The 14655-nt window shown below is 35.3% G+C and overlaps 1 protein-coding gene across 1 annotated transcript; it reads right to left on the minus strand.

The window, feature by feature from the left end:
* Window positions 1-6896: 6896 nt before the first annotated feature.
* LOC110825519 (nucleoside hydrolase 3-like) lies at window positions 6897-11175 on the minus strand. The gene is made up of 12 exons (XM_088216479.1): window positions 10670-11175; window positions 10333-10512; window positions 10144-10254; window positions 9719-10054; window positions 9452-9628; window positions 9069-9356; window positions 8767-8889; window positions 8464-8661; window positions 8074-8327; window positions 7783-7987; window positions 7398-7706; window positions 6897-7320 (listed from the first exon to the last, which is right to left on the minus strand). Exons 1-12 carry the CDS (start codon window positions 10847-10849, stop codon window positions 7012-7014), a joined length of 2670 nt encoding a protein of 889 aa, XP_088072605.1. The 5' UTR covers window positions 10850-11175; the 3' UTR covers window positions 6897-7011.
* Between the last annotated feature and the right edge of the window lie 3480 nt (window positions 11176-14655).

Consider the following 14655-nt stretch of genomic DNA (forward strand, 5'->3'; position numbering starts at 1 on the left):
GTGCGGATCGTCCTTTATGACTGTCCATCGGTTTGAAAGTGGAATGCGATACTAAGAGACAGTTTTATTCCCATGTCTTGCTGAAAACTAGATCAAAATCGAGAAGTGAACTTGGGGTCCCCGTCGGATACTACTATCACTGGCACTCCATGTAACCTGACTATCTTTTGAATATACATTCTTGCTAGCTTATCCAAGGGGTCGGTCATCTTGATGACCAAGAAGTAGGAAGACTTGGTGAGTCGGTCAACAATTATCCAAATGGTATCATGTCTCGAGTGTGCCTTAGGCAATCTTGTTACGAAATCTATTGTGATGTGTTCTCACTTCCACTCTGGAATTAGTAATAGTTGAAGTAGCCCACTTGGGCGTTGATGCTCTACCTTGACTTGCTGACATACCAAACACTTGGAAACAAAGTCGATCACATCTCTTTTCATCATGTTCTATGAAAATTGGGGTCGTATACTTTGATACATCTCAGTGCTTCCGGGATACATGACAAACTTTGAGCTATGAGCCTCCGTCATGATGTCCTTTTTCAATTCACTATCACATGGAACACACACCCTGTCCTGAAATCTAAGTAACCCATCAGCAGATACTCGAAATTCTAGATTTATTCCCTATTATGCATTTTTCTTTAGGGCTGCTAGGGTTGAATCGGCGGATTGGACTTCCTTTATTCTCTAGATCAACTCAAGTTAAATAGTCAGGTGGGCCAAATATATAACTCTCTTCAGTTCCTGAAGTCGTACCTGTTGTGCAGACCCTATTACACTGCATTATGAAACCATTAGGTGAGCTGATATACCTACACTTTTTCTGCTGAGTGTGTCAGCTACCACGTTGCCATTTTTCGAGTGATACAAAATGTTGCAATCGTAGTTCTTGAGGAGTTCTATGCATATTCTCTGACACATGTTGAGATCCTTTTAAGTAAATATGTGTTTCAAGCTCTTATGGTCGGTATAGATCTGAAAAGTCTCCCCATAAAAGTAATGGCGCCAAGTCTTCAAGGCGTGGATAATCGTGGTAAGTTCTAAGTCATGGGTGGGGTAGTTTTTCTTATGACTATTTAACTGTATGGTATGACATTTCCATGCTACATCAAAATATAACCCAACCCCAGGTAGGAGCCATCACTATAAACTGTATATCCACATGTCTTGCTCGACAAGGCCAACACAGGTGCAGTAGTCAACTGCTTCTTTAGTTCTGAAAAACTCCTTTCACAGTTCTCGTTCCACTCAAATTTGACATTCTTCTTTCTGAGCCGAGTCAAAGGAGCAGTTAGACTAAAAAATCATTTGACAAACTTGCAGTACTAACCTATCATCCCCAGAAAGCTACGAATCTCCTTGACCGAGGTCAATTTTTTTCAGCCGAACACTGCCTTAACTTTTTCGGGATTCACTGACACTCCATCCTTTGATATGATGTACCATAGGAAGGTAGTCTGCTCGAGCCAAAATCCACATTTACTCAACTTTGCATACAACTTCTTTTCTCTGAGAACCTGTAATACCTGAGTCAGATGGTGAGCGTGTTCCTCTCTGCTTTTTGAATAGACCAGGATATCATCGATAAATATAATGATGAAGTGATCTAGGAATTGTTTGAAAACCCTATTCATCAAATCCATGAAGATGGCTGGTGCGTTGGTTAGTCCAAATGGCATAACCAAGAACTCATAGTATCCGAACCTGATTCAAAAAGCTGTTTTGAGAATATTTTCTGCCTTGATCTTTACTTGATGGTAACCTGTACACAAGTCTATTTTGGAGAAGACCTGAGCACTCTACAATTGATCAAAAAATTCATCGATCCTGGGGAGGGGGTACTTGTTCTTGATTGTGACCCTGTTCAATCTTCTGTAGTCAATACATAACTTTAACGTCTCATCCCTATTCCTTACAAATGTGACTTCAGTACCCCAAAGGGACACACTATGTCGAATGAATCTACTATCCTGCAATTCATTGATCTGATTCCTCAGCTCCTTCATCTCCACACGACTCATGTGATAAGGGGCAATTAAAATACGATAAGTGTATGGCTGAAGATCTATGGTGAATTCAACTTCTCTGTCTATTGGCAGTTCGGTGGTTCATCCGGGAACACATCTAGAAAGTCTCGGACTACCGAAATCTCTCGAATACAAATTTCTTTCTTAAGTTTGCCTAATTAGAGAAAATAACTGAGTTAAAGCACTTAATAATAGAAAAAATTATCATTAGGGAATAATATTTGAAGAATTTTATTAATTTGTAAATGACTCTTCATTAGGAGGGTTGAATACAAGTTTCTTATGAAAATAATCTACGGTGGCATGATACGCCGCTAGCCAGTTCATTCCAAGGATTACATTAAAGTTCTCCGTGTCAATCTTTATTAGGTCCACACTCAATTTTCTATCTGGTATATCTATGATTAAGGCTCTGTATATAACCTCACCCAGTAGTGTTCTACTCCCATAAGTAGACACAAACAACACAGAATCAAGTCTTTCAGGTAATACATTCAAGTTTGGTATAAAAGCATATGAAATAAATGAATGTGAGACACTAGTATCAATCAAAACATGTGTAAGATGATTACTGATAGTGTACGTACCATATATCACGTCTGAGTTGGCTTTTGTATCTTACTGAGTGAGATTGTAAGCCCTGCTCTAGATAGGAGGTCTGGTCTGATTTTGATTTTTTGGGCACTCTCTTGCATAATGCTGGACACTCCCATATATACGACAAGTATTGTTGAGGCGATAGCAGGATTGGTCTCCATGATCCTTGTTGCAGTGCTGGCAAGTCCTATAGCGTAATATTGTCGAAATCTGAGGAGGAGCCTGAGTCATTAGTCTAGGTCTCTTGTTCTACTAGATAGGTGCATTGGGTGCTGGTCTATAGTGTGAAATCGAGGGCCTGAGTTCCCTACTGCTGGAGGAAAAATACGAAGGTTCCTCTCCACTAGCTGTGCCTTGGCCAGAACGGCCGAGTAAATACTAAGCTCGAACACATACAGTTGATGTATAATCTCAGGATAGAGGCCCCACTCGAAATTTTTTGTCTTTCTCCCTTCATCCATCATGCTCTCAGGGGAATACCAACCTAACTCTAGGAACTTTCGGGCATATTCTGATATAGTCATATCACCCTGGAACAGGTGTACAAACTCCATTTCCTTCAGATGTCGGAGATGCTCTGGGAGGTACTCTGCATTGAAGGCCATCAAGAACTGTTCCCAAGTGACTGGAACGGGTAGGATGGCCTACTTGAGTTGTCACCAGCGGTCTGCCTCTCCCACCAACATGTAGGTGGAAGTATGATTCTTTGTTCGAGAATCACTCCAAGAGTCGTGAAGGCATTCTCTGTCTCAACTAAACAGTACTCAACCTCTTCAAATAAAGATCTCCCTATAAAAGTATATGAGTTTAGTCTTTTATACCTCTCAATGTAGCATGGGTCCATCATAGGAGGAATTGGGTCCCGTGGAAGAGAGATTGCATTGTGCTGGGGATGGACCGAATATCCCTATGGTGGTACTGAATGATAAGGGGGGGGGGGGGGGGGAGGGGTACTGGATTGTACTGTGGTGGTGCTGGATGATACTGTGGATGAGCAGGGTTATACCGGGGTGGCTCAGGATCCTTCCGCTGCAAGGGTGGCTTAACCTGAGGCAGTGGGGGAGGGTCAGGTAACTCCCTCCTTTCTTCCCGACCCTGCTGGGCAGTGATGAGTCTCTCCAACATTTCAAATAGTCGGTCAACATCCTCTCGAAGTGAACCCTCCTGGGCTCCTCGGTTTAATGGAGGTCTTCCTCTCCTCATCTATCTGTACCTGTTTTTCACAAGAAATGATTGAGTGATAATTCATTTTTTTTTGTGTTTCCTAAGATTTTTGTGTAAGGAATGGTTTCGAGGAACGCGACTCTGATACCAACTGTAACGCTCTGAAACTGAAAGGGAGATAAAGACATTAATTGAATACGGAAGCGAAATAATAGAGTTAAAGTTTACATTCTTTTCACAATAGTTTTAAATACCCAATAGGGATACGGAAATGATCATTCTAAAAGTTCAAGTGAAAAATCAAGAAATAAATAAAAAGTAAACAATTAGATATCCTAGGACGACCTTCACTAGCCTTTGAAGAGAGTTCAGGTGGTGAACTATTCACAACCTCCTTATTGATCGGGATCTGGATCTTGGTCCTCTTAATCTGAAATGGTTAATTAAAGGGTGAGGTACACTAGTCAGTAAGAATATCACACTACTCATCGATACAGAAATGAACATTGGTAAAAATAATAAAAACAACTAATATATCTCTTAAATTAAGTAAATTCATTTATCATAAATAAAATCAGTTATTGCACACTTACCGTAGCAAGATTTTCAAAATCGACCTATAGAGGCAATAACACAAACAACATCATAATCTCATATTCAATTAGCCAGAACAACAAATTTTTCTTTTTATTTGCTTACTAGTATCCCTGGGAGTCCATAGGGATGTCCCACTATGCGTGAACCCATAACAAAACTTATCAACTAACCGACTACCCCCATACTCCGTCTGGTATGAGCGCCAAGAATACTATCCCTTAATACCCCGTCCGGTATGAGGAGCAATTTTTTGTTTATATTTAATTTTCAGTTTCACAATTTAATTGTAAATCATGCAAGACAAGCAATACATGGATCAAGAAAACACAACCGAATCATCTTATAAATTCCAGTGCATTATCATGCATTTAAAACTGTAAAATCAAACAATCAGTTAAAACATGACAAATAAAAATAAATAATCGTTTCCGGCTCTATTAGTAACCTGTAATTAATTATCCGTATTTTTTAAATTACGCAAAATACCGTATTATTTATAATTAAACTTAAATTTCATAACGAGAAATAAGGTGAGGAATTCTTACCCGAATCGGTGTTCGAAATACCGAACTTTCTGCTATGCTTACTGGCGATCCCCGGGTTTTTTGAATTTTTTTGCAAAGATTAAAACACGCTTCACATACTTGAAAATATCCCAAAAAATCCAAAATCAGTGTTAAAAATATTTTCCGGCCAATTTTGGAATTTTGGCACGGCGGCACTGCGATGCTCCAGTGACAGTATCACTACCCGTGGCAGCGGTTTGCCTCGGCCTGGCTATTTTCGGCTAATTTTGGTCAATTTCGGCTAGTTTTATATTCATCCCTATGAGAAAACATGTTATGGGGTCTCGGTTGGCCCAAAAAAATAGAAAAATAAAAACTTACCGGCGGTGGAATTTTTCAGTATGGCGACTCCGTCAGCTCACCTTTGCGGTTGAGCATTTTTCTTTGGTTAACCTGTAGAAAACGGAATGGTGAACACGATGGTAAAAATATCGCACGAAACAAGAATCGGGAAGAGGCTCATCGGAGACGATTTTCGATTTTGCCCGCAGCGGCGCCGCCAGACTTTACCTACAGTTTTCGCCTCATCTGCTGTTCTTTTTACTCCGATTTAGCCATGGGAGTGTTCAAAATCAAATTCCAAGCGAATAGGAAAATTTTTATCTTTTTTGGTGATTGGAGGTGGCTCCGGTGCGACGGTGGACGGCGGTCGGCTCCATTCTCCGTGACTAGTGCTTCTTTTCCAGCGGGGGACTGGTGGCTAGAGTTTGGGTTCGGTGTGAAGTAAGATATTTATACTCATCTTCCTTAAATCTGGATCGTTAATCGCATTTGATCTCAACCGTCTGATCACATTTAAATAGAAAATAAATCTGTACCATTCATCACGATTTGATCTGAACTGTACGATTGCATTTAAAGATGGAATGAATTTGGATCGTTCATCGCGTTTAATCGCGACCGTCTGATCGTGCCTAAGGAAGGAACAGATCCAGACCATCCACGTGGGTACACGGATTGCCAGCATGGCACCGAATCGGCGTGCCTTGCCACCCAGCGCGCTCCGATTCGTCGGCGCTGCTGACTGGGCGATCCTACGTTGTGTATTTTTCTTTAATTACGTTTTGAACTCCAATTTCTAATTTTTCTTTCAAAAATACCTACCGAACCCAAATTTTTACCAATTTTTTCTAAAATTATTTTCAATTTCATCATCCACCTATTTTTTTTCTAATTTTACATTAAATAAAATTTATAAATTTAAATTTTATATTTTTATATATATTTTTTAATTTCAAAATTAATTTCGGACCAAATTTCGAGCCCGAATATTATACTAGAAAGAACAATATGAGCATTGATACTTCTCAAACTCTTATCACAATCACATAGTGTAAGGGTAGAATTAAAAATAAAAATCTTAAGGGGTACAATAAATCTATAGGCAAATTACAGTTGAAATGAAAATTTTGCTGTTTATCATTATGACATGGAAGATCATATGAAACAAAACTATAGAATTTTGAAAAATGAATAGAATAATGAGAAAATTAAAAAAAAAAAAAGATAATCAGAATACCACCGCAACTCTAATTGATAATAATGAATAGTTACTTGAATTTTCATTTGTTGAAGATCTATATTAATAAATATATTTAAAAAATTTCATAATATAAATTTAATTCTATTTATATCAATATAATAAAATAATCGAATCGAGTTTGTTATGAATAATTTGTAAACTCCATACGGTCTCAAAAAAAAAAAAGAATTAGATCATCTGTAAATCAGGGTTTATTCTTTTATCAATTTAGGTTTGTTGTGTCTATACTCAATAAAAAGACAGTAAAAAATATATTAAAGTAATTTTTAGTGATGAATCCTTTTCTCTCAAAAAGTAGGTCAAAATAACCGAACCATGTAAATTCCTAGTGGTCATTTATTTTTTCATCTATTTTGCTTGTAATTTTTCATTTGGGTTTGGAGATTGGTATGCTTCCAGCCTTTGTTAACATTAAATATTCAAATAAGTATAGTTGTTGCAATGTACAAAACTAATATGTGATCATTCTGAGTCATATAAAGAAAAGTTCTCTATTTCTTTATAATCCAATTGCCTTAGGTTTCAAAATCAGTTTGATTAGGTGGTGTTGTCCACTTTTTCATCTGCTCATCAAAGGATCCTACAACAGCAGACTGACTTTTACTCCTGAGCTGATCTACAAATATATCATAGTATGCTATAGCATCCACTTTTTCCAATACTCTCACCAATTTTCCTTTCTTCCGATCTATTACTATTTCTCCGTCTTTCGATTCAACTCCTTCGACAATGACCTTGATATGCTTGCCTTGCAAGGTAGGTTTTAGTAATGAATGATCACCAGCAACAAATACTGCACCTAAGATCTCCCCCAAGAAGGTTTCCTAAACCAAATTAATATTTATTAGTTAGTGATAATCGGAAAATTTAGGAACACGAAAATTTAGACACGAAGATTTACCATGTGCCCATATCTTCGACGAGTCTGCTGCAAATGATGTAGTGTTGACAGCAAATTGTAAGCAAACTGAGCCTCTGGTGTTGCGTCCCTTGCCTTATACAGCCTTTCTAACATGCTACGACATGAGCTTATGCTATGACGAGCTGCAAGTGGAATAATTGTGATATTGAGTCGAGATTCGAGAACTGTCTTTGCTGCTAAAGGATCAAGATACATATTGAATTCTGCATATTTATTTGAAGGGACAGTAAAGACGTCTCCTTTGGCCATGTTGCCATTCCTCATGTGTCCTCCAACAATGTATACATCCTGCAGTGGGATTTGAGATATATCTGGTTAGTCTTCATTTTCTGGAACTGTAAGATATAATTATATTCTTTATTACCTGAATTAGAGAGGTCAAATTTGTCCTATCCAAAATGATCCTTGCTAAATTAGTCAAGGGTCCATTGGTCAGTATTGAAATCTTAGATCCTTGATTCATATTTCCCACAACAGAATCCCAAATTTCCATTGCTAAAGGTTGCCTGAGTTCCGGGTGATCAGTATCCCGAGGAGCACCAAACTTCACAGAGTTTTCCGCAGTATACCTGGATGAAATTCAGCATTTTATTCCCAAACAACTTGGGCATAGATTGAGAGACAAAATTGCTTTTTACAAAGAAATTTAGTACACCTTCTAGGACTTCTTGGCAAGTCACGAGCCAGCCCGTAAAGAGTGTCTGAGTCCAGAAGTCCACCACTCCCTTGTGGGATGGCCTTAAGGTACTTGCAGTTTCCAACACCTGGGAAATCTGAGTCAGATTGTTGCATCGCGAACATTTCTCCGAGACCAACAGGGATGTCGTCGCGACCCATCATATGCAGCAAATCGTAGATTACATCTATTGTAGCAGGATTAGCCCATCCGGTCGGAGTCACTAATATTGCCTGGATTCAGGTGTCATTTCTCTATGCATTTTGATATCTAAATAGCAGGGAATATGAACTAAACTACTCTATATCATTCAAATATATCAAGCTTAATATGATATCAAGGCTTCAACCTGTGAAACGTTCCTCTTACCTGAAGGTCAATTACTTCAACTGGCACTTTCAGGAGATAGAACAGTGCTAGGAAATCTCCAACACTCATATCCATGTCGAATATGAAAGGTTTCCCCGGAATTCTCGTTCCGAAATTTGCTTTGTGGAACACTTCTTTGTAGTAAGGAAACTGTGTTGACAGATTAAACCTTCCAGCTTGTTGAGGGAGATTTAGAATCTATGCCACCATAAACAGAATTTGGATTCTATCAGTATGCTATGTATAGAAAAAATTGAAGATCTTGAAGACATATGCAATAAGAATTACATACAGTGAACTTACATCTAAGAAGCTTTTGAAAAATTCTCTATCAAGCTCACTTTCAATATCCTTGTTGGGTTTTGCTTTTGTTGCAACAAGAACACGTACCCCCTCCAGACCATCTACCTCTTCCGTAAAACCATCCTACTTGATTGAACACGAACATATTTATCAGGAATAGTCAATCCAATTCTAAAGGCAGCAGATTTGAATTATGATCACCAATTCATAACCAAAAAGGTTGAAGGGAAGACGAAAGATAAACCAGATTGGAAACTCGAGAAATCATTAATTCATCTTCTAAAAAGTTGTTTTTTTATTACCTTGCATCTCCCTTTCCCATTCTCCACAATGCAAAATGGATCTCTTAGCCCTTTTTGTACATGACCACTATGAACTCCTCCTTTTTTTAAGTTGAACTTTGGAACTTTACGGCCATCAAAGAACAGGTTTGAGCCATTTGAGATTCCGTAAGGCTCATTTGAAGTAACTACAGTTATATTCATGAATTCCATTTCAGCAAATTCATTTTCCCCATTACTCTTATAACCCGAATTACGCATGATTGAGACTGCTACACCAGATGTGAAAGAATCCCACATGAAGTAGCTCTGCATAGAGTTTAGCAGATCATATTCACAAACATTCTATTCTCCAAAATACAAGTAATGCAGAAGGTTTCTTGCGTTACAAGAAATTAACATACTGTATAGAAATGGTCATCAAACCAAGTGTCCCGTGCCATTTTCAATGACTGAAAGCAGTATTGTGCCTCATATGTATACTGGTTCTGCTCGAATTCCTTGAAGAACTTAGCATTTATCGGGATTGTATTCGTTGCATCGAGGGGAACAAGCGTGATGGGAATCCCAGAATGGAAAACCTAGAAAAAAATCACCCATTTTGATGGTTTCAATCTAAACAATAATTTTTCTTTTGCACATTGCAGGTGGATGTGAATAATTTTATGCACCTGGTAAGAAGCAAAAGGATCACCGAAGAAGTTGAACTCTGCATAAGGATTACTCTTATAGTCTGTGAAGAGATTGCCATGGTCACCACACTGTCTAGGCTGGCAAGAACTGGTGGCATTTGGAGGGCAACAGCCAGTTGGATTTTTAGACCTCACACCGCCTCCCATAATGTATATATGCTTAACATTCTTCTTTAATTGTGGATTACTCATTAGGAAAATGGCGAAATTTGTGTGAGCTCCAGTGAGCAAGACAGTTACCGGACCAGCTGATACTGTGTCAATCATCACTTGTTGTGCAGTAGGCTGTCGGAGAGGAGAGTATCTCCTGCTACCCTACAGGGTTCATGAGCAGAACAAAATCAAAACAGAACAGAACAGAACAGAACCGAACAGAGGAAGAGGTTTCCTAGTAAGTAGCATACCTGTGGAAGGAATGCTTTTCGAAGGCCATAGTTCGTATCAACATCTAATCGTCCTCCGAGACCTACGGGAATTGCTTGCCTGTATCTACAGCCTCCGGCTGTCGTCATCCCCTAATACAATGACCTTGAGTAATTATAAGAATCGGAACCGGGACAACAAGGCATTGTTTGGTAATAAAGAGAGTTAACCTGTTCAATTATAGGAAGATATCCACCGACATTTCTTAGAATTTTACCATCTGCTTTTATCCCACCTTCACCTCCCACTCCAACTGCAATATCGTCTCGGCCCATCATGTAAAGCATGTCGTATAATTGATTAACAGCGTGTCCGGCATCAGTCCATGCATTCGTGCTGATAGTGACCGCCTGCAAGATGTCATGTCAAGTTCTGAAAATCATCAAATTAATCTCTCATGAAGTGAGTCATAGAATTGGACAGGACGAAAAGATAACTGGGTATTGTAAGTTAGTTTAGATATAAGTAGATATATTATGGAGATGATGAGGATAAGTTACTAGTGACCTGCAACTCAAATTCTGATCTGTTAAGCTTGAGGAGGTACAAGAGAGCAAAGAAATCATCTGTATCAACATCTGTGTCCAGTAGAATCCTATATGGTTGGCCTTGAACTGGGTAGTATTTTAACTCAAGAAATCCTGCAGTGAGTAGTATAATCCCCAAAATTCTAATCCCCGACAACATTTTCTCTCTCTTTCTCTCTCTGTTTCAGTCACTCTGCTGATCTTGATCAAACCCAGAAGAAAGAAGAAACACTCATACGTCAATTTCTACCACACAAGCAAGGTGGCAAAGAGAAAATGAAGATAAACATGTATAGTGAAGGATAGTGTTTGGACAGAGAGAAAAAGGTTGGTTGGTGGCATAAAAAGGCGAACAAACGAATCGCAGAACAGTCTAAGAGAGAAAAGTAAGGAAGAAGACCCAGATGAATTGTGAGTGGAGCCGTTGACCAACAAAACTTAGTTGGGGAGACGAAACGCCGGGACAGCCTAGACCAATGGAACTTCTCAATTGATTACTACTAGTGCTGAAAACAGATTCTTCAGCTTATATCTCTACATAATATGAATCTATATGACGGTTATGCGTATATGCGTGTATTTACATACGTGTATATGCATGTGGGTATTTATGAATGTATGTATCCTTCTACAAATATTGTTTTATCAGTTTTGCTCCTAGATTTAAACATACTATCCAATTACTTTAAATTTTGTATATTTTATTTTTATTTTTATTTTTATTTTACTGTAATTGTGTACGGTTTTAGATATTACTTTCTCCAACATATATATTATGTATGTATATGGAGAAACAGAAGAGGAAAATAAAAAGATTGATCATGTAGTCAAGTTAGAGAATAGTGATCGCTAACAAAGTTTCAGAAGATATACAAACCCAAGCTCCCAAGAAGATTAATCAGGGGGAAGATGAGCTTACTCCTTGATATATACATATACATATATATATATATATATGTAAACATATACTTGGATTTGAGATGGATAATATACAATTGTAAATATGGTTGAACTTTTCTGGTTTTTTTTTTTATATATATATAGTGTGATTCTAATATTTTTATTTTAAAATTTTATTATTTATATTTTATAACAAAATTTTGAAAATGAATAAAGAATAAAAGATGACATAATATATACATCATAAATTGCCATTCATATTATAATCAATGAAATTAAATAATTGACTTTTGAAAAATATTTTTCCTACAAAGTATAACCAATAAAAACAGTATATCCTTCTCCATTATTAGTATATTTCTTTTTCTATAAAAAAAGTTTTATGTTCATATTAAATTATATTTCCCTACGTTTTCGTTTTTAAATTATTTTTTTATTATTTTATGAATCATCTTTTTGTATCACTTATTTTTACTAAAAATATACAAATAATCTATTACAATACAAAACTAATAAAATTATTAAAAATGGTTAAAATATATTAAAAATTTAAATTAATTAGATTCCTCTAATATACTTTACTTACTGACCGTCAAAAAAAATATAGCTTTATGCCCACAAATTTATACATTAAACATAATATGTATGTATGTATATATATATGTATATGTATATGTATATGTATATAATCTGTGTGTATTAATTTGGGTATGGACTCCTGTTGTTTAAGAGAAGGTGGTGGACTCTTCTTACAATATGATATTATCATATCATAGCTTTAAATGCTATGAAGCCGGTTTCTCGTGTTGATGTTTACTACAATTTAATTGTGATGTAATTTAGTTCTTTGAGCATTATATATGTCTTTGTGTATACTGTATATAAAGAAATTTATAACACTCTTGCATTTAATTTAAAATACAAATTACCTAATTATTTTCAATAATGAAATTTATATATTATTTTTTGCCATAATTCCATTAATTGGTATATAGCATATAATAATAATAATAATAATAATACGATAAGTAAAAATATATTAAAATTTCGAGATGGTCTAAACTTTTTTCTTTATATTTGATAAGTTTTTTCTTTTTAATTTTAAATCAATTTGAGTATATATGTATGTATATATATAACAAGTCAATTAAAACCTAATACATAAGAAAAATATTATAATTTGATTTAAATATACAACTCATATAGAGAAATATATTTACTTAAACCGCTAAATTAAGTGGTGGTTAGTAACTATCACACGTAAATTATTAACTATTTCATGCCAAAAGTTAAAAAAGGATTTCATAAACAATAAGTTTTTCCGTGTCAACTATGAGTCGATTGTCTTATTTTTTTTTATTTCTTTTCTTTTGAGTAGTTATGTTGTATTCTTGTCATTTTCACTCTCTATCTCATCATCATATAATTTTTTACTCTTCCATTCCTATTAATTGCATACATTTATTATAATACATACATCATCTATAACCAACTATTTAATGTAAGATAAAATTATTTTTTTATAAATTGAAATCGAGAGAAAAATGGTTTAAAAGATAAGATTATTCTTATTTTTCTTTTAGAATAGTTATTTGTTCTTGTCATTTTCACTCTCTGCCTCATCATGTAATGTTTTGCTCTTCCATTCATATTAATTGTTCGCATTTATTATAAAATAGACATAAAATATATATTATAATGTACCGACTATTTAATATAACATAAAATTATTTTTTTACAAGTTTGAATCAAGAGAAAATAATTTAAAAGTATCGAAGTACTTAAAAATGAAGAAACTTAAAAGGAATAATAATAAGACTAAAAAACTATCATGGAACTCTAGAGCATTCCAAAAAGTTAGAAATAATACTAAACCTAAAAATAATCTCTGAACTTATCAGTGTCATTTATATTCAGAAGCGGTCCCAAAATTAAGAAGTATTCTCATGACATAGGAATTGCATTTTGGTATTAAAACACTAGAGAATCATGGAGCATAGACGCGATCGTGAAACCCTAAAATAATTCATATTTATGAATATTTAAAATAAAGTTTATGCAGAATAAGAAATATTGCATGGGTTATCCTTAGTGTACCAAATAAAAGATAAAACGTTATATTATTTTAACGTGATATTATATTAATTAGGGTAAAGAAAATAAATATCTTGTAAATCCGAACAATCGAATCAGATTGAGTCAATCTTTAATTACCTTTTGATCAAGTTGGTTCGAATTTATACATAAAACTACATTCAAATATGATCATTATATAGAATTTTAGTTAAAAGATAGGTATATTTATAATATATAAAATGAGCCTTTAGTTGTTATAGGCAATTTATGGACGTTACCTTTAATTAAATTAGTGACCCTGTAATTTTCTTGCTAACTTTTTTAAGAAATGGAGTACTAACGTTTTACACCCAAATAGATTGGTACCACCCAAAAGTGCTTTTTCTTTTCTTTTTAAAATTTAGGATCATGATTAAGCTTCAATTTGAACTCCAATGCATGTATGTATAAGTATATGATTTTATTACGCAGAGATGATGAACTCCTACTACCGAGAACCCTAGTGCTAATCTATATATATATATATATATATAGCCTTTGTTTGTTTCATAAGTTATTTCTTTGTAGAAAGTGCAAAATGAATGAATGAATTAAATAAATGTTGATAGATATTCTTATTCTTCCTGCTCCAAGGCGTGTGTGTAATTGGAGAATTAAAGAGATTAATTAAGCATAAAAAGCACTACTTTATATGGTATTATATTCTTGCCCCATGATTACGTTGACAAGACCAGACACTTCTTTTCTAAGCATGTTTTAAGTGGTGGGTTCGTTTATTCAACTCAAAAAGTTTACTAATACAAAGTTTCAACAAACAAAAAGCAATCAACTTGAAAATATATACCCTCATTATTATGTTATTAGTTTATTTAAATATACATACCACTAACAATACTCTAGTATTATAATTGGTATTTCAGGATTCACATTTTTAAGCTACTTTGTTCTGTGTTTTTTCTCAACTTCTCTCGTTTTTTTTTTTTCTTATAT

Source organism: Carica papaya, chromosome 3, assembly GCF_054855325.1.
Source record: "Carica papaya isolate Zhongbai chromosome 3, ASM5485532v1, whole genome shotgun sequence".
NCBI lineage: Eukaryota > Viridiplantae > Streptophyta > Magnoliopsida > Brassicales > Caricaceae > Carica > Carica papaya.

Coding starts and splice junctions, on each gene's coding strand:
- LOC110825519 (XM_088216479.1), bottom strand. CDS start 10,849: ATGTTGTCGGGGATTAGAATTTTGGGGATTATACTACTCACTGCAGGA. Junction 9,629..9,718: donor ATCCTTTTGCTTCTTACCAG/GTGCATAAAATT, acceptor ATTTTTTTCTAG/GTTTTCCATTCTGGGATTCC. Junction 8,662..8,766: donor TTTTCAAAAGCTTCTTAGAT/GTAAGTTCACTG, acceptor ATGGTGGCATAG/ATTCTAAATCTCCCTCAACA.